The sequence below is a fragment of the Ixodes scapularis genome, unplaced genomic scaffold (genome assembly GCF_016920785.2).
Source record: "Ixodes scapularis isolate PalLabHiFi unplaced genomic scaffold, ASM1692078v2 ptg000219l_1___fragment_2___debris__unscaffolded, whole genome shotgun sequence".
Lineage (NCBI taxonomy): Eukaryota > Metazoa > Arthropoda > Arachnida > Ixodida > Ixodidae > Ixodes > Ixodes scapularis.
Genome location: NW_024609940.1, coordinates 60,158 through 82,951, shown reverse-complemented (window position 1 = coordinate 82,951; position 22,794 = coordinate 60,158). Strand labels below are relative to the sequence as shown.

The window sequence follows — 22,794 nt, the reverse complement described above, 5'->3', positions numbered from 1 at the left end:
TTTATGCGTGCGACGTCACCCCGTCCCGCTGGAGAGCAGGTGAAAATTTCAATGTTTGTTTTGGCATCTTCTTTTTTTTTTTTCGTTTTCTCTATTAGCTATTTTGAATTTAGGGACAATAAATAGCACGATGGAAAGAATGAAGCTTCGGTATTTCGAAAATAAGCTCAGTTTGGGTAGATGAAAATAAGCTCACCCTTTAACATGGGTGGATGAATAACAGCGGCGGCACCCCTTTATAATGGGCGGTAGCTTGTGCCACCTGGCCTAAAATCGCATTCTCGAATTGTTGCTAATGTTCCGCGATGCATTCTAACGCCAGTTTCTGGCAGTTCGGCCTTGTTTTCCCTCCTCCGGCCACACTGACCCTGTTGGCCTGGATGCCCGCCTTCTCCATGGTCGCCAGGAACTCCGTCGGCGAGAACTTGAGCTCATTTTCCAGGTACACCTGAAGCAGGGCGTTGTAGTGGCTCACGTCCATCGGGCACTCTGGATTAAAGAGAAGAAAAACCCAATAAAAAAAACCTTGTTTTTTATTACGCGTGTACTTTGTTGCGAGGCAGAACGAGGCTCCTCCCACAAAGCTCTGTGGTTGCTGCGACTGAAGGTTTCCTCCTCTCGAGAATTCACTCTGCTAAAGGACAAAACAAGGAGGGCTTTGTAGAAGGAACTTGTCCTGTTTTTTATGTCGCAACAAACTATACTAATGAACGTCTTCTAGAGCTGCGATACCCCGATAAAACGAATTGCAAGTTTCCCCCCCAAAAAAACAGAAAGCTTGAACGGACTTCCTAGCGTTTTCGATAGGAGGCTAAGGCTTCTTCAGGTGCCCAGAAACCATGGAAGCTCGTTGCCCTAAGGGCACCTTTGCTTTTTGCCATCGAGGGGGCATTCGAGGCACGTAGCCAGGCCCCCCCCCCCCCCCCTTCCCGAAATCTTCCATTTTGCTAAAAACTCCTCTCCCCCTCCCCCTCATACAGCATATTTTATGGGCAGGCCCCCCCCCCCCCCCCCCCGAAACAAAATCCTGGTTACGTGCATGGGGCATTCTATAGCGCAACGACCAAAAGGACTGTTTTTTGAAGCAGTAAACTTGAATGCTAACGTCAACTTTTAATTGGAAAGACTTCCTTACGCTGTATGCTAGCTTTCATTTCATTGGACTTGGCATGCACGGGGATGCGGCAGTTGGAAAAGGGAGAAATCTCGCGTCAAGCCCGTCAGCATATCAATAATAATTTATTTTGCCCCAAGTGCCCTAGTATCCTGCACAGAACTTTTAAAGGGTAACGTTTATAAGCTTTTGGTTCTAATAAAACAAATTGAGGAGCCTTCTTTATGTGTAAACAAACAGCCATTTAACAACACAACATGAGTGACTCCACTTATTGCTTTTGCATTTCCAGAGCAAGTCCGCTAGGGTAGCCAAAAATGCGGCTCCCCTCGAGTTAAATTTTTCGTTGCTTCTGCCATAGATTTCCTGATCAATGAAGGTAGCAGTGTTCATACAGGTTTTGAAGACAAAAATTCAAGGGTTTTCAAGGACTTGCAAGGCCCTGCAAAGACATGTTTAAGGAAATTGTACGGTGTAGCATTTGGCAGTTTTATAATAGCACAACTTCTGCAACAAACTGCAAATATTTTATTACCTACTCATGCATTGTTGAGGTCCGACGACGCCTGGGACTGTGTTGACCAATCGCTCAAGCACGCGTGGTGGCCAGTTACTCCCGAAGCTATCTAATTCAGTCTTCACGTTCTCACCGTGTTTCACGCCTTTTTTGGCCTTTTTTGCGGCAACTCTCCCACAGTCTTTTACAGCCTTTTTTGCGGCAACTCTCCCACAGTCAAGATACCGAATGTTTTTCAGCAGAGCTAACATTTCACTCGAGACTAATTTATTGGATCGGCAGACTGTATTTGTCATTGACTGTGGTACTGACACAACCATTGAAAGTTGACTTTCTTGAGCATTGCACATTAACCTTATTCACGTCTGCAGCACCTAAGGCCCCTATATACTGAAAGGTAGCACAAACCATTGTCTGAAATGGGGAAGAGAAATTTCTCCTCGCATATGCCCTTTCCCTTTCAAAAGTTCTCTTTATCCTCGCGTCAATTAGATTGGGCGCGACACGTGACCGTTGCCTGCCTATGATCTCGCGTGATTCGGTGGTCTGCTACAATTTGTTTTTACCATTACATTGGCGGCAATGCGATTCCATCATGTTGCGTTGTGGAATGCACAAACAGCATTGCAAAAAGGAAGAAGCTTTTTGCGGTTCCAACGAGAAAAGCAAATCATCAGTGACGAAGACAATGGCTCCGCCGGATCGGTCGGTAAACTTTCGACAGCCTCCGAGAGAGACTTTGCGACATAAGTCATTTTAAAACTCTGGATCGTACCCCATGTTTCTTTCGGTCTCGCCGATGAAGATCGCCTAATACAAGCATAAGATGAGATAAACACGGAACAAAATTACTGCATGAAGAAATTTGACATGTCTTTTCATGCGTATTTGATCATAAAAATTGACTCGCTCACTCTTAGCTCGCCTGGATTGAGTCGGCCGAGTTAAGAATGATGCGTGAGAAGCTGGGGTGCCACTAAAATAAAAAGGGTTGTAGTGTTACCGCGAGCATATTGTGTCAGTGAAAGGAGAGTCACCAACGATCGAGCACCTTGCGATTTTGCTTGTGCAACATATTTCTGCGATCGGTGCTTCACAAATGGCAACTAAAAGTATGCGATGCTGCATATATTTTTCAGGATCACATCACGAACGATCAGTGTAAGCCAGTGATCTTGGCAAAGACTGGCCTCAAGAAACTCAAACTATACGCAGCTCCCTTCATTTTTTCACACCCACCTCATTGGAATGTGCAATATTTTGCCTTCTAGCAATATTTTCTTTTCTTCATCTTTGTATGTGATTTGTCTTCTGTGATTAAAAAAACAGAAGTTACTGAAAATAAAAAAAAAATTGCTCTTGTCTTTGGAAGGCTTTGCTGAAGGATCTCTCTGTCCTCACTTTGTAACTGACGCAAAAAGGTATGCCCGTGGATGTGCAGCAAACCTTATACGCTTTGGGAGTGAACTCAAAAGTGTAACTTGCGCGTGAGAACGTCAAAACACTAATACTATATCGGATAAATGAGAAACACGCTGGCAAGGCAACCAAGCACGCGCTATTTTTCATTTGAATGGAGGGGATACGAGCGTATTTGATGGGTAGTTATATGCACGAGGCGCGTAAATAGCAGACGTCGCATATCCCTCTGTGCGCATGTGCACAGTTGCAGGTAGTATTCAACGTTTATAAAATGTGTATGAAGTAAACCAGGTTGCTGGATTGACAAAACGATCGGTGATGCTAAAATTACCGAAATGTCCTGGTGTTGCACGCGTAATGGTGTCTTTTATTTGCTTAACTCGAGCGATGCCGATTCTCCAAATGCACTTCGTTTAAGATACTAAAAAGTTTTAGTAGAGCTAACGCTATGGATTGTCAGCCTTGTGGGTGCGTGCCCAATTCATGCTCAAAGCGACGGCACGAGCTCCCGCTAGCAATGCAGTCCTTGCCCATGAAACTCTATTTAGACGCAGGGAGAGGTATGTTCTATCGCGTGTCTGCTCTCAGCTTTTGCTGAGATAAACGGTTTCACAGTGCATGCCAATGTCCCAAAGTACTCAACTACATTGATTTTTTTCGTTTTTTGCGTTCAGCGGAATTGAAGAAAGCTTGTCTTCACGCCCGAGCGATTCCAACTCTGCTCGCGCTCTTATATTTGCTGATAGAGACGTCTTCCCGTGCTTTATAACTCCAATAAAGATGCACAAACACTAGTTTCTTCACATAAGAAAACAAAACTGTCTTCATTATTAAAAAAAAAAAAAGAAAAAAGAAAAGAAATTTTTAGTGTGTTATATGCAATAACATCTACCCGGTTGTGCCCGGCACACCTGCGCGCGCCTTGCGGGCCTCGCTCAGACATGGCGGTGGGGGGCGTGGCGTGGACGTCGACGAAAAGGAGAACACGGAGAGAGGAGGAATTGCGCTACCTTTCACTATACAAGGGCCTTAGCAGCACCATGCGTCACGCGAAGCATGTGTAGACTGAGCTGACCAAGCACAGACAACAAACAGGACAACAAACAGGACCACAAACCGCGGAGACAAAATGAAAAACCCCGAAGATGACAAACCTGACGAGACCGTACCTACTTCCAACATTGCCGGGCACTTAACGAATGTCTATTAAACGTGCGCTAAATGTCACACTATAAAATTAAGCTTCCTTGTCGGAAACTTAAAAATGAAATGTTTTAATATAAATTAGGCATGAGTGAATAGTGGAGTGAATGGCTGAGTTCCGAACGAATTCGAAGCAAGTTTAGGCCAAATATTTTTTAATGAAACACAGACTAGCTATTCCAAGCCTTTCACTACTGCACCCCGCTAAATCGAAAACCCAACTGAACTTATGAAGGCTGTTCCCAACCTTGCACCCGCCAGTTTGTAAGCTAAGGTAATTTTAATCTAACTACACTTATGCACCGTGGCATTAGAAAATCCTATGTCCAGACTGGGATGACAAGTAATCGACACATTTGACATAAAGGTAAACCTACAAAGATGCCCGGTTTTACCTAATCAAGGGGATTTATATAACTTCTTGCTCCCCGCACTTATCCTATCTTCAATTTCGATTTTGAAAAACGAAATTGAGAATCACAAATGACTAACTGATGTTCATACATTCTTGCATAATAGTCACCTAAGCATGCAACTGTTATATTTGTACCTTTCTAAGACTGCAGCAAGTTAGCCCTGTTGAGGGCGATTCTTACCGAGCATTAATGCACTGCGGAGAAGCGACACCCACCAAAGCAAGCTCCACGGGTACCGCTTTTTCGCATTGCACCGGTGCTTTTAAGCCTCTTCGAAGTTCCGAAGAACTTGTGAAAGATAAACTTGTGGACGGGCGATATGGCGGCGACGTGCACGGCGCTTGTACTCACTCAGTTCCTGCAGCGTGCTCCAAACGCGATCCACGAGCTGCGTACGCTGCTCGGGACTCTCCTCCCTCAAGAAGGAGCCGCAAGACCGCACCAGCAGCAGGCCTTGCGAAGATGTCACACTCCCTAGAAGAGAAAAGCAAGCAGACGCTTTTGTATAACCGGCATGCTCGAAAGAGCAACGTTTCTGTGGCCGCTGACAGGATGAAAACAACAGGGCGTCGCTCTGCGACGTTGGATGGATAGAAGCTGATGGCTGTACCCCTTTTATTGGGCGGTAGCTTACGCCACCTAGCCTAGATGCCTGACGCATCGAGCGTGCACGCTCGATGTCGACGAAACGTCAAACAGCTCATGCTAGAGTCAGGACACCTGAAAGACCTCCCAGCCATTTGCACCCTGTCAGAAAGCACCAAGATGATTTACAGCAGGCCCAAAGCCCTGCATTTCGACGTTTGTCTCACCGATCCTCTTGACCTCGGCAAAGACGTCGTCCACGTCTCTCCGCGACACACGGCCGGTTCTCCGCACTTCATTGTCGACGCGGTACAGGATCCGGTCGAGGCTGTGCAGACGACTCTGAAGGGACGACGCGTCTTCTTCTTGGGCGGCTGCAGCGGGTGAAGCAGCCTGGCTCGCCAGTAACCTGCAAATACAGAAACGCGTCAGTAGTTCCGCCTTCAGCGTACAAACAACGGGGTTCCACCTTTAGCTTATAAACAAGACCGACTTGGAGTGTGTGGCCGAGACAACGGCTGGTTAAGGAATTGCTTGCGATTTGGGCAATTCCACTGTTGTTCTAAAGGGAGGGAAAGCAGTTCACCAGTGCACGTCGATTCGGTTTGGCTGCATTATTGAGTTTCGTTCCATTTGAATCATCAAAAAATTGCCCTAATTGCGAGCAGTGCCGCTGCCTGCCACCGTCGCGGCCATGCACTCAGAGTGGGTCGTTTATATTGGTGGAGGCTAGCTCAAGGCAGAGCCGTATATGGGGAGAGTTTGGCCAGTCTATGATCTCGCCGCCGTAACGCTCCCCCTCCCCCCCCCCAGTGAGCCAGTCAGCCCGTGGCGCAGAGCGAGAGGCGTGAGTGCATGTGTGTGAACTCCCGGCTGCTCCCAGCTGAGCGGGGAGGACCACCATCTCCATTCATTTGCCCGGTGGAATGCATGGAATCGACATCCAAATACCAGTTCTTTCTTTTTATTTGGCAGGCCCTTGCAAGGAGATGATAGTGTTATTCCTCGGTGGCTTAAGAAGCTAATGAATGAAGTTTCTTACCGTTTGAACGCAAACTTTTATTCAGGCGAAAAAGAAACAAGCTCGTAGTTAGCAACGTGTAGCCGCAACTGCTCAGCACCTACAGGATGTAGCGTCAAAATGGCGGTCGCCTCCCCTCTTTCTCTCTTGCTCCTTCGGCGCTCTCCTCCCTTTCCTTCAGTTTTCTCCCCTCCAGTGCCTTCATTGACACACCCACTGGCCAGACTCTCCCAATACATGGCTCTGGCACTAGGATGTTAGGCAGACATGTCCTTAAAACTGACCCCCCCCCCCCCCCCCCCCCCCTTTTAAATAAAGGCTGAAATAACGAGGGGTTAAGGTAATGGTTGAGCGATAAATTGATTTACAGAAGGCAGAAAGCGTGAATGAGACTGAGGCGCAGATATTAGGGAACGTAGAGTGCCGCTGGAAATACGAAATAAAATGAGTAAAATTTATTTTAAAACGTGTTAGTGCGGAGAAGCAGCGCAAAAATAGATTAGGTATATCTTCGAGAGACACCTGACGATCGGGCTGAGCGATCGCCAAAACGAGTGCTCTTTCCGTATAAAATTCGTGTCCCGAGCTTCACAAGACTGAGGTGCGCTTGACGTTGCGGATATTCTCTCAAGCTAATCCAAAGATAGCGGGTGGGTTGCGATTCTACGACTAGAGCGAGACAGTGCCCGATCACACAAGCGTCGCGATTCATTTTGCATCGCCGGACTTCGGGCGTACTTTCTAAACCATTTACTGTCTTCTCCGCCATGCGGAGTCGGGGAGAGAGGCCACAAGCATTTCTAAACTCAGTTTCGAATCCCCCCAAGAATAAAAAGAGCAATGTTTCAGCGGATTGCAAGGTCGAAGAGGTTATGTGGAGTTCATATGCACCGGCGCGGAGCACATGTTCTAGGAGAGAGGGGCGCCGCGGCGGCCTAAGCCTAAGACAAAACGCGTATTTTCCCCTCGGCGCCTCACCGTTTCGAAACCAAGGGCCTGGCGACGGCTTGCTGTTTGTACACGGTACATAATTTGGCCGGCGACACGACCGAAGACGTCGAAAAACAGCGAGCGGTGCTCAAGAATCTTGAGAGGACCCGAGAGGAGCGCAGGAGAGCGGCCATGCTTGATTTTGGTGCGGTGAATGAATGGAGAGATGAATACATGACCAGATACGGCTCTGGATGAAGTCTATTTCTATCTCTATGATTTTCATTAGATTGGGCGGTAGCTTGCGCGGTCTAGCCAAATAGTACCAAAACTAATTTTATTGAAATTCTTAAAAATATTTTATCACTTAGTTATACGTTTTAAAAATGGTGTTTTACTGTAAAGGCACCGATGATACCAACGAGTTCTTCTTAAAACAGTCGTAACAAAAATATGTTTAAGTTATTATTTTAAGTATTTTCACCTGAAAGTTCAACTCACCTAAAAAGAAAACAATCAAAATTGTATTTAATATATTAATTTGCATACATTAGCCATAGAGACATTAGCTAAATGTTTTTTGTTCCTTCTTTTAATGACTACGACACTGCGGTGCGAGCGGTTCAAGCCTACACAACCGACAAAACAGCTGTGAGAACTCGTCCCGAGTGGATTCGCACGACCAACCCAGCACGACGAACCTGTGCGCGCAGCTATGCGGAGGATGTTGTTCGGCATGGCGGTGCGTGGCCCACATACCGCACAATGGGCGTAAAGTGCCAAACAAACCCCGGCGTTAAATAAGTTCCGCCCGTCCCCTTCGCCGTCCTCAACGCTCCCCCGCTGGGCTCGATCGCCTTTCACTGTCGCGTAAGTTGGAATTCCCTCAACGTCCCATTAAGAGAGTCGAACGGAACATATTCCGAGCTGGGCCGCTCGCGGTTTTATCACGGAGAGGAATGAAATGTAAATATAATTATCGTCAAGTTCTGCACAAAGCGAAACCGCGACACCTTAACCCACGCTTGCGACGTTAGGAGTTCGAAAGGGCATCAAACCCAAATATACACCCACCGCGATCCCTAGAGTGTGGTTTAGCGTACGCTCGGTATTTTTTTGACGTAGAGACGGCACTGCGTTTGCAGGCTTGACCCAGCAGAAGTTCCGGGACTATCCTCAACAGATAACAGCAAACTTATTGCCCCCTGTTTTTAGAGTAAGCATGCATGTATCAAACATGTTTTTCCCAATCTCTTCCTTGTACCCGGTCTGTCGCTCAAACTAGTTGTGTATTTGAATCGTTGTCGAACCAGAAAATAATACATGGATCGCATATGTGATGCCGCGGTGTTGGGTTTGGAAAGTATACCGGCGCAAAAATAAGCCGCAGGTTTGCAACGATCGGAGTCTGCGTAATCCGCGTAATCCAACATCATGCCGTCGAAAGCCACGTCAGTATAATCTAATACGCGACACACTATCAGGAAAGCGCGCAACACTCTGATCTCCTTGTAATGAGTTTTATCTCGGGATACCACCAGTCCGGTATCGCGCGCGTCAAAAAAGCACCGCAACTCGCCAAACTGTTCGAAAAAAAAGATATAGAGTAGTTGCGACGCCACCTCGCGGCAAAAACGTGTATTTTCGAAACGGGCAGCTCGCGCTTGTTCGAAGTGTGTAGTGTAAAAGTCCGCGGCCTGGTGGCGGAAACATGAGACAGAGGAATGGGGAGGGGTGTGTGTGTGTATGTGTGCGGGGGGGGGGGGGGGGGGGGGATTATAGGTATGCCGGCCGGAAATTTCAATTTCTTTCGGGCAGTTCACACATTTGTGCTCTCCTGTAATTGCCTACAAGGGAATGCAGTGGCACACTAGCACCATCTGTCGGCTAGCCCTGGCATGCTTCTGATCTGGAAACATACTTCGATCATGTTTTTCACATTATTCTTTTGCCGTGGGCTCGATGTAAGTCCGACAATGTTACGAGAGACCATTTCTTCCGGATAGTGCAGAGATTTGATCCCGCAAATACTGCGTTATGTGCGGATCGGAATTCTTCTAGGGCTTCTTGATGGGTGGCGCCACCGTGTCCCCCGTCGTAAGCGGTTACATGTGAGTGCACACTCAAGTGCAAGTGTGCAAACCAGCCCTTGGTGCTTCTGCTTCCAGCATGGCGATGAGCGTGGGCAAGCTGATAGCGTGCGTGCTGGTCATGTGGCTGCTGGTCGTGCTGATGATCAGCGGGCCGCTGTTCCACAGCGGGGAGCCCGACGAACAGGTGCTGGCGAGGCTGACGCGGGCAGTTGCCGAGCTCGAGTCGCTCAAGCAGCAGAACGAGGAGCTGCGTGCCCTCCTCAATTCCATCAAGTCAGTCTTGTTTCTCTCTCCGCTACAATTGCACTCTAACCAACATTACAATACTTGACTCGGAAGGAAAAAAAGAAAAGAAGATGAGCTAAGTACCAGTCTCTAGGCGCAGCTGTGACTGTTTTGTCGAGACACGTTGCCTAAACACGTCTACAGTAAGAGCAAGGGACCAGTAGAGAGGTGCTTGGAAATAAAGAAAATGACTCCCGCATTCATAAAAGTTTCACAAAACATAACCCAAGACAGAAGACAATGCAAAAAGAAAAAAAAAAAACATCTGCAACGAGTCTTTATTGTTTGGTTCCTCCTTGCTTTAGTGTTGTCCTTTTTTTTGTTTTAGGTTTTGTTAGAACTTGAGACAGGTCCTGTTAAAGCTAGAGGCGTGTGAACGATGCAAGTACTGTTTCGAGTTGAATCGCACAGTGTCATCCCTGCCTTCAATACCATAAAGCAGAGATGGTAGTCGTGGGTTTCTGTTGCGCTGTGAAGGCTAACAACAATGCAGCGTCATTTGGTTCAAACCGCTATTTTCACACCCCTACAATCACTTGCAGGACAAGGACAGGTAGGCGTCTCTTTTGGATATTGAAGGACAGCTAATGGACATTTTTCTGTTCTTGCCCCGTCTGTTACTATAGGTGAATCTCGAGACGTCTCCACCAGCTCGCGTATTAGCAACGTGTGCAAACAAAAGCGTCGCCGTGGTCGCAATTTGCGATTGGCCAAGCACTTGCCGTAGAGTCTTTATTCGGATTCACTTTTCTTTTGTCGGCAGAAATGGGTGCAATGCCAGAGTGTCAGCCGCAACGACGTCAATTTAAGAGTGCGACGACTCCGAGCTTCCGTCGTTATTTTTACGCGTATCGTCGAACCTGTAGTTCGCGGGCGACAATGGGTGGTCAAATATTGCAACTTGCGCCGTCGAGGCGAGAAAAATTCGGGTTGCGACGTTGCAAACGGAAACCGTAAGAGGGCGCCACTGGAACGTCTCGGCGCTAATACGGTACCAACTCTCGTGGAGGTTTCGCAGACCCAAAACTTGGCGGCTCGGGGGCACGAGTTTCCGTTTCCAGGGGCCTCGAGCTATACGAGGCTAGTTCACCTTGAATCACAGCCGCATTCCCGACTCGCCGTCTGTCCGTTTCGTGCGTCTCGGGGATGGCCTTGAAGCTCGAGGAAGTGCACCGTGGACTCGCAGCGCGCTTATAGCTTGATCGTCGGTTTGCCAGTTTCGCACGTTGTCTCCGTTCAGGTCGCGATGCAAAAAAAAAATTATTCCTCAATCTCGCGCCATAGAAGTATGGTGCGTGGTACGCGTCTCCGACCAGTGTGTCTGGCGTCTTATTCCGCCCATGCGTCAAAAGCAATTCACAGGTGGCAGCAAAGGACGTCGCAGAAGCCGCATGCCGTGCTCTCGGATGTTGCCATCCTGGCGGCGAGTTGTGGAACTCGTCGCCGTTTTCACGGCGTCCCAACTCCTGGCTGCCGAAGCTTCCGGGGACCGTCAAGCCGTAGATCGAACACGCGGCGGAAGAGGCATCTGCGGAGTCCGGCGACGGTGTGACGCTTCTACGACGTCCTCGAGTGGAAATTGAGGGACGTTTTTTTGGATGCGGTTAAACACACTGGTCGGAGACGCGTGTCAGGCACCGTACTAGAAGGAAGCATTTGTGTTGTGAGTGCGTTGGGACGCAGTGAAGTCAGTCGGCCCTGATGGCCACCCAGTGTCTCTGCCAGAGACGAGAAATTTAGCCGGTTCGGCACCACCGCTAGCTCGGGGTCTTTAATGTTCATCGTACGGTAGCGATTGCACGACCGCACACCGGTATGATGCTCGTCTGGATCGAAATGGGCCGAGGTGGGAATCGAACCTGGGACCCCTACCGCTCCCCGTTCTCCGAGCTATGGTGCATCAACACACTCGGCTACCGATCACCTGCACCAGAAGGAACAAATGCAACGAAAGTTGGGGAAAGGACATATATACCCGAAATATGATTTTGACTGTTACGTAAAGACGACTTATTAATATTTGAAGCAAAAACAATTTTTTTAAAATCTAATTTCTTATTTGCTTTTGATTATCTCTTTAATTTTCACTATATTTTATAAGAACCTTTAAAAGTATGGTCCACCCTGCTGTGCGGGTGGTATGCACAGTTCTACAAGAGCGGCACAGATTTGAGCGGTGCAGCCAGTACATGTTTGAGCCAACTGAGTGTAACTGCCTAAATGTAGATGCTTCGAGCTTACGAGGTGATTAAAGCAACATCACAGCTGCATTAACAGACAATGCTTGCATCTTACACACGTCTGTCTACAGCTCTCTGAAGGAAGCCCATTGTGGGCACCAGGGAAGGGCTTTAACAGGCAAGTCTGGTTACATATGGAACAGCTGTAGCAAAAATGTTGTTGAAAACAGAAACAAAACTTATCTCTCCAAAGACTGCACACACAAGTTTTCATAAATCTAAAATTTATTCATAACTTTTTTTTTTATATTTTAAGTTTAAAGGGAAAGGAGAGTTCAATTGTGTAGTAATTACAAATAGCATAGATTGATATGTCAGCAATTTTGCAGCCACATACGGTACGTTTTACTGGTAGCTGGATCAAATCTTTTCCCCCCCTTTTCTAGAAACATGCAGCTATGTATTTATATTTTTACTATAGAATAAGAGCTCGGTGCAGTCAATTTTTGTGCTTTTTATCTTTGGTACGTTAGGATTTTTATTATATGACTACTTTAAAGGGGTACTCCACTGATTTTTTGAGCTACCTCAACTAACTATATTTTCTGACTCCCCGGCCTTTACTCTCTCCGGTATGCTATTTAGAATCGCGAAATTCATAATAGGTATTGTGAAATCGGCAAATGAAAATGATGCAAAAACCAACATTCAAATATACGCGCACTTTTCAGTGCCGTGACGTCAGTGGCAGGCAGGCTTGCCAGTCGAGCAAACAGTCTAAAAATAGAATATGCCGATCATTTGTTCCATGCTGGAGCGCGGGTACTGCAGCGAGCTTCCCAAGCATTCATTTGACACCATGAAACTGCTTCGAATCAGTTGGGAACAAATTCTACAGCCCAAAGAGTGAACCCCTGCCTTCCACTGACGTCACTTTTTCATTGTTGCCAGTAGAGACTTCGAGCTTGAAAAACACGGTGAGGACCAAAACTGTAAATTCAATAACTTCGCGAAAAAACAATATTTTGACCTAATATTTGGGATACTATTTTCGCGATGTTTGTTGGTTAGTTTAGCAAAATGTCAAGCAAATCGGAGACAATGAATAAACCTGTGGAGTACCCCTTTAAGTACCAGAAATAGTCAAGTTGTGGTAAACTTGCACAGGCACGTATCTACCGTGAAATCCCGAGATGCCCCACCCCCCGAAAGATAGCCCACCCCTATTTTTGGCTTGATTTGCTACATTTCTTTAAACACCAAAAGATAGCCCACTCCTAGTAATAGTAGTGTGGGGATTAATGATGACCTCGGCGTAAATGCGTCTACTAGGTATAGCTATGGCGGGATATAAGCGAACGTTGCTGACTGGGAAGTTGTCATCCTCGCTTCATTGCCCCTCGCCACCGTAACAAGCTTGGAAGGGACACAACCTAAAAATAGCAATTTTTTTTAAACTTCTCTTGATTGTACGTTGAAAGTTAGCTCACTCCACATTTTCACCTCATTTGCTCTTGATGTTATGTGGGCTATCTCTTGGGATTTTACGGTTTATGTTTATCACTGTGAGAATAAAAACAGACTGATGCATTCTTTTTTTTTTTTGTGTGTGTGCATGTAAACCGACTTAATAAAGGGAGGTTTTACTGAAGTATTTAGTTAGAGGAGACTGCAGTTAGTGGTGTCCCACAGTTTGCATTTAATACCTTGTGAAAAGCTGAGTTTCGGCATTAACAATACAACACTGGTGTTTATTGAGATGCAACTAATAAAAGAGTGAAAAACTTCAAATGGCTGCGAAGTAAACAACTCTTTTGTGTGCCGCTACAGCAGTTCTGTGTAAAAATTCAAAAATGGAGCGGTCAATGTAAAATGACAGATAGCAAAAGCTTAAAGGGGCCCTCCGGAGCTCTCTGTGATCGTCTGTTTATGTTGTTATATTGCGTAGTAGGTGCAAGTTAATATGCATACAAAGTTTTAGATTACAAAACCGTTTATTAAGCAGATGGCAGAAGAAATATATCGGGACTATTTTCTCTTGGAAGACAATCCCCCATTCCCTGCCCATCGCTAAAACTTGACCAATGGACATGCTGCATCTCGCGGTGAATGCGAACATTATTATTGCAACATCTTTTAAGCTTGTTGTAAATTAGAGTTTGAGAAAAACGTAAACTGATTGTGGTGCGGGAAACATAGTCCGCAATTATCGCTCCAAACCAGCGAACTATGTTTTCTCCCTGCAAGCTTGTTGCTAGGGGGTGATGCGTCGGCGTGTCGGCTCGTCTGCTTCCCGGGGCGTCTGCAGGCATGCGTTTGCGGGACACGTGTTCCTTCTTCCAGTGGATCTCGACTCCGAAGCCAGCTTTGCGATCCTTCCACGTCAACGAGTCAAACTTTTCCTTGTCATCTGTGGAATGCGACTGCGTATTGCAGTAGCAGCGCGACCGTGCGGTGCGATGAACGACGACTGCCGAGCACAAAGTCCGGAGAGATTCCTCCGCGGGTTCGCGATCGGCCGTGTTGGTGACGCGCAAAGACGCCCGAATCCTTCGCTTGCTATTGGCTGACGCGTGAAGAGATGCCCCTCCCATTTTCTGGGGTCATCTCAGAAAGGGGGGGCTTGCCGCAGACTTTGATAGCAATTTTAATAGGAAAATCCGCCGCGCATGACCGTAATTTTATGATTTTTAGGATCCTTAGGGCCTGTAGATTGAGTTACCGCCATAAATAGACCATCGTAGAACGCTCCGGAGGGCCCCTTTAAAGCATTTTTTTTATTGGCATTATGATGTATACACGATCCCACCGAACAGCAAAAGAAGTGCCGGCTCTTTCTGTCTAGTCTACTACGGTTTGAGAGAGAGAGAAATAAAGAAGTGTTGTGCAGAGTCCGGTGGTTATAGATCGATATTGCTTTTGCGCCTTCTGCAACATTTAGCAACTTTTTTTTTACCTTTTTACTGCCGGCATCATCTGAAGCGAAACTTTTTGATCTTCCAAAGACATTTATCTCGGTTTCACTTTTTGGCATCGAATTTCGTAGCCGTCGAAGAATTTCACTAAACATTCGTTCCACTCCACTCGAGGAAATCTATAGTAGTTTTGTAATGAAGTTAGAATGTGGAGCCAGTTGCTAATGCCCCCATATCAAAATTTTGTAGTGAATGCAGCTGTGAACTTTTTTCTTTTCTATTTTCATGCTTGTTTGTGACAGATGCAGTGGGTTGGAAATAAGTGTTCTTTTTTGTTTCATGGAACATTGGATTATTTCCGTAATTTGTTTCTGAAGCTGTGCGATACACGTGTTATAGTGTATGTGTCACAAAAGAACAACTGGCCATTGTTATTATAGTTTTTTTTTTACTATAGTTTCCCTCGGCAGGTGCATTGGTGTATTTTATGTAACGCTTCAAAGGATTAAATCATAAGGTAGTAACTTCGCACCGCATTCTATTTCACCCCTACGAATATGCCCTGCAAGGCTTCTACAAATCAGGCAGTTAAAAATGTGGCCTTTTGGAGTAATGTTCTCCCTTTTACGTTTACTGTACCCCAACAAAATTACACTGGTAGAGCCACATCATTTATGTATGCAATAACGGCACCTTCGGCATGACATTTTTGTGTGCCAAATACACAACTTCTGAACGTTCACTAACTCGGCACTGGTACAGGGAAGAATTGAATGCAAATAGGTGGCCATTTAAAGGGGCCCTGCAATCATATTTAAGCGTTTACCTTTTTTGCAGTTTCCACGTTTCTTGGGGTTCGGGCAAGCCAGCGGGCACGGAGACAGTAACTAAATATCAGTGCGTCATATTTTAACCGGAAGACACGGAAACCTCCTCCACCGACGAGGGCGACCCGCGGTACCGAAAGCGCGCAAAATGTGACGTCTTTGGTCCTTGGCTTACTACTGGTCAGAGCCGCTAGAAGCTTCTTTTTAGTCGAAATTCAAAATATAAGTGGCGCGAACCGTTTCATATACGTCTGTAAGTAGTGTTTGTTCAGTATTCTAGATCAAAAAAGAAATGAATGCAGTTCATAAAGTACGGAAACAAGAAATAACCCGTCGACATACCCGCCACCAAGCGGTGGAAAGGGCAGTGCATAATAGAAAGGAGTAGTGGGATCAGGCACCGACAAGGAATGGTCCCGGATGTATGCGGCGGCGCTGCGGTCGTATGGGTAGGAGGATCTGACCGGCTCCGGAGCGTTCCGAAGGCCTTCGGCGAGAAGCTTTGTCTTGCGGTTTGGCCGTTTCGCGGTATGGCAGTGCAAAGTAGCTCCCATTCTGAACTGATCTTTACCCCATGTTCGCTGTCGTTTGTGGTTAATGAAATTTCATGCCGAATTAGTATTTAATCGCGCAGCAAATGCAGTGAGAGCCTCTCTGGCTGCCCGCTGCATACAGCCTATCCAGAACACGCTCTAATGGCGCCCTCTCGCGTCGTCGACACGGAGTGCGGCAACCGTGAGCGCTCAATGAGCTCACTACTTCTCCTCTAGTTCACGGCCACTCTCGAGCAACCAAGGACGTCATGAGGAAGGTTATTTTTTGCTTGTTTTTGTAATTTTAATTTGCCTATAACTTTTAAAATAAAGGGAATTTTGAGAAAAGAAAAGTTTCACTAAGTTACTACGTTCAGTGCGCTCAGGTTCGGTGCAAATTAAAAATTAGTAAAAAAAGTTATTGCAGGGCCCCCTTAATGTACTAATAACATCTGCAGCAATAACATGCAGTGAAATGCAGTGTGGTGAAGCTCATAGGTATATTTCGAGTAATTATTCCCATTGTTAGTCGACGTAGTTCTGTAGCTGAAACCATTTCAGGATTTGTTGACGCCCGTTTGTTTTAATTTACGCACGGATGACAGTACAAATCGATATAAAATTATTTAATTATATATATATATATAATTTGTTTTACGAAAATCTTTTTTTGTAGGGACCCATCCAAAAGAGAGCAGCAGGTTCAGGAGCCAGCAGTAGTGATTCCTCCCATCCAAACAGGTAAGTGCTAAAAGCACACAGATTCTTCGTACACACTAAACCATAGCACTAAAACATAATGCGTAACAACGAGGCTCGCTTTGAAGATACCGGCAAGCTGACTTCTTTGTCTCTTGTTCACGGATTGAGTTGGCACAAGCTTGCGAAATCGACGACAAGATGTCATGTCTTGCTGTCGATTTCGCAGTGTGACTGGAAACGAAGATTGGGCTACGACACGAAAGATCGGGGATGTTTAAGTAAGTGCTGAGCATTTTCCGGCATTTCTTCTCCACGCCGTAACATTGAGCATGCCGTTTTAAAAAAAACTCTACACGCACGCCGTGTCTTTTATGTTTCGTTCCGCATTAGCAAGTTTGACTGCAGCCAACGCTCGGATCTGACGGAGCTGATCGAGCAGCTTTGAAAGTGTGTCGTCGCAGCACGCGTCGTCTTTGTGCGCGGTCGCCGTCGCCGGCTAGACAGCCACGTGCAGAAAAAGCGCAGAATCAAGCCGCGCTCACTGCGCGCAGTCGATTTAGCTGGTGACAGCAAACGCGCAAAGACGACGAGCGGCGCGATGATGCACCTTTGACGCCACCCGACTGGCTCGGTCGGATCGTAGTGTCAGCTACGTCGGATCTAATGCGAAACAGAGTGCAGCGATGCATACGAATCACTTAGCAGATAACAAGGGAGAACATCGTAGCAGTTTGTCGAGGAGAGGTTCGAGCTACTTCGTCCACATTAAAAATCGAAAATGAATTTCAGCCGACTGGAAGTTGCGCCAGTCGCTACGAAGCTTTCTCAAGTTGTACTTTGGAGGCGAAACTGATTTTGTGTTCGGTTTTGTAATTATAGTTTGTAACAACGGAATACAAGCTTTTCTTACTGCTGCCTTCTCTCGTAAATAAAACTGAAATTTGTTATATTGGCAGCATGAAGCTCACATGCCTTAAGACACGGTGTACTGTCAGAACCGGTTATAACGAAGTCCGTTATAATGAAATAGCGGCTACAGCGAAGCGATCACGATTTTCCATTCCCTTTTGCAATTCATTAACCAAAGTTGGTTATAATGAAATAGCGGATATAGCAAAGTGATTTCCGATTCCCGTTGACTTTGTTATAACCGGTCTCGACAGTATATATAGTTGCATAAGCACTCTAATAATTGCTTTAATTATTAAACTCATAGATTTAATGTTGCAGCCACCGTAGTTCTTCAGTTAATAATCAAGTGCGACAACGTAGCGATCCTGTGTCGTTGTGAAGAATAAAAACATTTTCGTGAAGTGCTGCTTTCAATTATAATTTTTAACGGTTTCACAGACCCTTCTCTTTTTCATAATTCAGTGTTTCCCTCCTAAATCAACATTATTAAATTCAATTCAGATGACAGGTGTCATCCTTCACACACCCAGTTCTTGCGCATGACCCCTCAAATTATATGTACAAATATATTCTTAAGAAATGTCCTTTCTTTGCTCGTTCCGGGTTGTCAAAAAGTGTGCAAGCACAAAGTACAGAAGATGCAGAAGCACAAGCTGGTTTAACATTCTTGGAGGTTCGGAATGCAGGCAGTCATAAGGGATAAGCACGATTGAGATGAGCGCAGAATGCCATTCATGTCTGAAGCATTTTTTACATGTGCTTTGTGTCATCCTAGAACCTCCAAGCACTTCACCCCTAATCTTGTAAACAAAAATTAAAAAAAAAAAAAAAACTGTATATATATATATTTTTTTTATAAGTCACAAACATTCAATGTTTTAATTACTACACTCAGAAAGTGCACATTTATTTAGTTACATTGATGCGGTTCCGTATCCAGGCTGCAGTGATGTTAGCGCTGTGCCTTTAGCACCAAATTGCGCCACAAACGAGGGTTTGCTACATCTTGCACCAAAATGTCATTTTTGCTAAGAATTGTGCCAAACCTGTGCCGAGATGGGCTTGCAAGCTAAAAATACAAAATATCTTATTATTGGTCGACCTTAATATTGAGAAAACTGGGAGGAACGAAAAATGGTACAAATATATATTTCACAGCATCTCTACTCACCTACTCACCGTATAGTTTGTTTCATCTTACTTAGGTCAGAGCGCAGTCGAAGGCTCAAGTACATACAAACCACAAACACACATAGTAGAAGCATAAGTCACGGGGCATTTGCTGTACTTGATTGATTTAGTCGATGAAAGAACACCCGCAGGAAGATGGACGAATGCCACGATGTCGCTCTTTGATGCCGTTTGGTTGGTACCATTGGCTCGTCTTTCGGTTGCACGTCAAAAGATCCCCAGGTGGCCCAAATTAATCCCCAGTCCTCCGCTAAGGCATGCCAGATGCCCGTCGTAGGTTTGGCACGTAAAACCCCCAAATTTGACTTTGACCATTGGCTCGTGGGGTCTGCTGCGCTTTGAAATAAGGTGAAACGAGGTTCAGGAATTGCACGTCAACCGTGCTGGCCGGTTGATGCTCTCGCGGATTGAGCGCCAAGAATACTAGGATGGCGGTTACTCTGATAAGACAAAACCAGGGTCTTGAAGTCCTAGACTGCTTGATTATCATGCCTGCCGCACGCCTCCATGCCGCCTCTCACCTGCGCGCATGGATAATTACCACTTTTCACCCGAGTGCTAGGAGCAGCGGCTGATATGGGTGAGCGCCTGAGTTAATGCGATAGGATCGGAAATTATGCTTACAGTACAGTAGGTGTGAGAATTTAATAGAAATTGATTGAGAATCGGCATAGAAATGTTCAAGACCAGAGCTCTCATCATTGTTTTCGTGCAGCCACAACATCGCCTAGTGGCGTACCGTCCAAGGAGTATGAAGTGCTGCGGCGGAAGGTCATTAATGGCGTCCAGGAGTTGTGGTACTATGCCCGGGCGCAGCTCAAGAAACTCCGCAAGTCCCTGGGGCCCGAAGCACAGAAGACGGTGGATGCCATAGTGGAGGACATCTCCGTCTATAAACGGTGACTGCACGCCCACTTGGGAACTTTGATTCTTATTACGGTTCTTATAACTGATACTTGTGTGGATAAGTAAACCTCATGTGGTTGTTATAAGTGATCCTGATATGATTCCTACTATAAGATTTTTTTTCTTGTATGGTTCTTGTAAGTTATTTTATATGGTTTTTAAATGGTGGTTCTTACTAGTGATCCTCATATGGCTCCTATAGGCTATTTCTGTATGGATTTTATTAGATTCCCTTCTATGACTATTATGAGTGGTTCTTATAAGTTATTCTTATATGGTTTCAAATGGTTCTTATTCTCATAGGGGTCTAAATGGCTCTTTTAAGTTATTCTTCTGTGATTCTTACGAGAGATCCTTACATGGTTCCCGTAAGTGGTTTTCATATGGTTTTTATATGATTTTCTTACATGGTTCTTATAAGTTATTCCTTTATGGTTTTTAAATGGTCCTTATAAGCGATTTTTATATGGTTGGATCGATAAAAGTAAAACAAACCAGTGCTTAACACAAAGTCACAAGAATCAGTCAGTCATGCTTCAGCACAGCAACTGACTTTGCTCCAGCTTAGTGCTATAGACACAGTACTGACTTTGAACTGTGCCGTATCTTCTGGACTATAGAATGCACCAGGGTGCTTTCATGTTTCGCTTCATGAAGGCACTCTAGTCTGCACCTGTTGTATATTCCGCAAAAGCAAATTTGGAGTCAAAAATTTTGCTTGATAGCCCGCACCCGGTGCATAGTCCGCAGGTAGCACATAGTCCGCACTCGGTGCCTGATTCAAACATAAAAATTATCATACACAGCACACCTTGACAAATACCTGCTGTGTTAGCTCACAAAGAAGCTTGTATCATACGCAAATCACCATTAATATTCTCTGTTATTCATAAAATTCTTCGTCTTGGTACAGTGAACTATCTAGAAAAAACAAATCTTTGCATATTCTGCACCTGTAGGTAGTTCGCACAGGGTAAAATTTCAATTTTTAAAGGGAGACATAGGGCTACATTTCAAATTGTTTTGAAAATAATTATTTTCAAATTTGAGATCTTTGGTTTCAGAAATTAATTATACAATCTTAAACTAAATTTGATAGCCGTATGCGAAATAATTAATTTGATATAAAATATTTTCAACACATTGTGAGGCAGTAACAAAGTAAAGGGGTTCAATGTTTGAATGCATTTTCTTCAGTTCCATTTTTTGCTGCAAGTTTCATACAAACAAATTTTATGTTTAAAGGTAAAAGTATTCTGATGCCACAATCAAGATGTTTCTGAACTGAAATTTACTGGGGTACTGGGCTATCTACTTCGTTTTAGGTTGAAGTCTTCATTGAGAAAAAACTAGGTTTACAAAAATTGACGTACGACAGATACACATCCCATATCTTAAGGTAATAACTCTTCCTGAAATATTACATTTGAGTTATAAAAACTGGATTGCCCAAAGTCCCACATCCCCCAATTTATATTCAAGTAGTCAAAATGGTGCTTAATTGCTTCATTTTCATATCATAGATTTCTTCATGAAGACTGACACATCATCTTATACAGGTATATTTAATTGTCCTAGAGAGCTGAAAGTTTGCACAATACACATACACCTGACACATCTCCTGTGCAAATTTCATTCTGATCACTTGAGTAGTTCGGAAGTTAAATCTCTACCCAGTGTCTCTCCTTAAAGGGGCCCTGCAATCATATTTAAGCGTCTACCTTTTTTGCGGTTTCCAGATCTCTTGGGGTTCGGGCAAGCCAGCGGGCACGGAGAGAGTAACTAAATATCAGTGCGTCATATTTTAACCGGACGACGCGCAAACCTCCTCCACCTACAGGGGCGTCCCGCGTTGGCGAAAGCGCGCAATATCTGACGTCTTTGGTCCTGGGCTTACTACTGGTCAGAGCAGCTAAAAACGTTTTTAGTCGAGATACAAAATATAAGTGTCGCGAACCGTTTCAATTATGTGTGAAAGTAGTTTTTGTTCGGTATTTGAGATCAGAAAAGAAACAAATGCAGTTTATAAAGTACGGAAACAAGAAATGACCCGTCGACATACCCGCCACCATGTGGCGGAAAAAAAGGTGCATACTAGAAAGGGCCAGTGGGATGAGGCTCCGACGAACGGCGTGCGTAGAAAGGTTCCGGATGTACGCGGCGGCGCTGCGGTCGAGGATCCGACCGGTTCCGAGCGTTTCGAAGGCTTTCGGCACGAGCTTTGCTTGCGATTTTGCCATTTGGATGTATGGCAGCGTGAAGTGGCTCCCGCTCTGAACTGATATTTACCCCGTGTTTCCTGTCGTTTGTGGCCAATGAAGTGTTATGCCAAATTAGTTTAATCGTGCAGCAAATGCAATGCAGCCGCCCTGACCGTCCGCTTCATACAGCCTATCCAACACGTGCTTTAGTGGCGCCCTCTCAAGTCGTCGACACGGAGTGCAACAGCCGTGAGCACTTGATGAGCTCACTATCCCTCCTCTAGTTCACGGCCGCTCAAGCCAGGACCTACTACGTCATGAAGGAGGTTATTTTTTGCTTGTTTTTGTAATCCTAATTTGCCTATAACTTTTAAAATAAAGCGAAATTTGAGAAAAGAAAAGTTTCATTAAGTTACTACGTTCAGTGCGCTCAGGATCGGTGCAAATCAAAAATCAATCAAAAAGTTGTTGCAGGGCCCCTTTAAAGGGACCATAAAGGCAATTTAATTTTTCTTAAAAATAAGGTGTTTTCAGAAGCATTGGGATCCTGGCATGCCACACAACTTTTTCTAGAACGTTGTGACTCTTATTTATGTACTTGCAAATAAATTTGCGAAACCGAAACAAACATTCTGATTTCTTCCCTTTTTCACCTCTGGAAAGAGAAGTGACGTCAAGGAGCACTGTCGGCATCGGTAGGATTTAGTGCACACTCAGTGTGGTTCCCGTGGTTTGCTCTAGTGCACGGCGGTCTGTGAAGAAAACTTGAAAGAAATGGACGACAACGCTGCGCTCGCAAACGAGTTTGAGCTCCCGTTCAGCGACCTCACGCCGACTGAAC

At 45.3% G+C, this 22,794-nt stretch overlaps 2 protein-coding genes across 2 annotated transcripts in view; one reads left to right on the top strand and one right to left on the bottom strand.

The window, feature by feature from the left end:
* LOC8052257 (leucine-rich PPR motif-containing protein, mitochondrial) overlaps positions 1-7,455 on the bottom strand; it is a gene marked incomplete at its 3' end in the record, with an annotated part of 49,383 nt that extends 41,928 nt beyond the window's left edge. Inside the window, 4 exon segments of the mRNA XM_042287703.1 lie at positions 368-489; positions 5,024-5,146; positions 5,485-5,666; positions 7,257-7,455. Coding sequence (XP_042143637.1) covers positions 368-489; positions 5,024-5,146; positions 5,485-5,666; positions 7,257-7,444 — 615 coding nt within the window.
* Positions 7,456-7,814: 359 nt separating this feature from the next.
* LOC115329958 (alpha-(1,6)-fucosyltransferase) overlaps positions 7,815-22,794 on the top strand; it is a 30,681-nt gene continuing 15,701 nt past the window's right edge. The window contains exons 1-4 of the mRNA XM_029991646.3: positions 7,815-8,078; positions 9,377-9,574; positions 16,718-16,782; positions 19,562-19,745. Of these exons, the coding sequence (XP_029847506.2) occupies positions 9,378-9,574; positions 16,718-16,782; positions 19,562-19,745 (446 nt within the window). The 5' untranslated portion in view covers positions 7,815-8,078; position 9,377. The remainder of the gene's footprint in view (positions 8,079-9,376; positions 9,575-16,717; positions 16,783-19,561; positions 19,746-22,794) is intronic.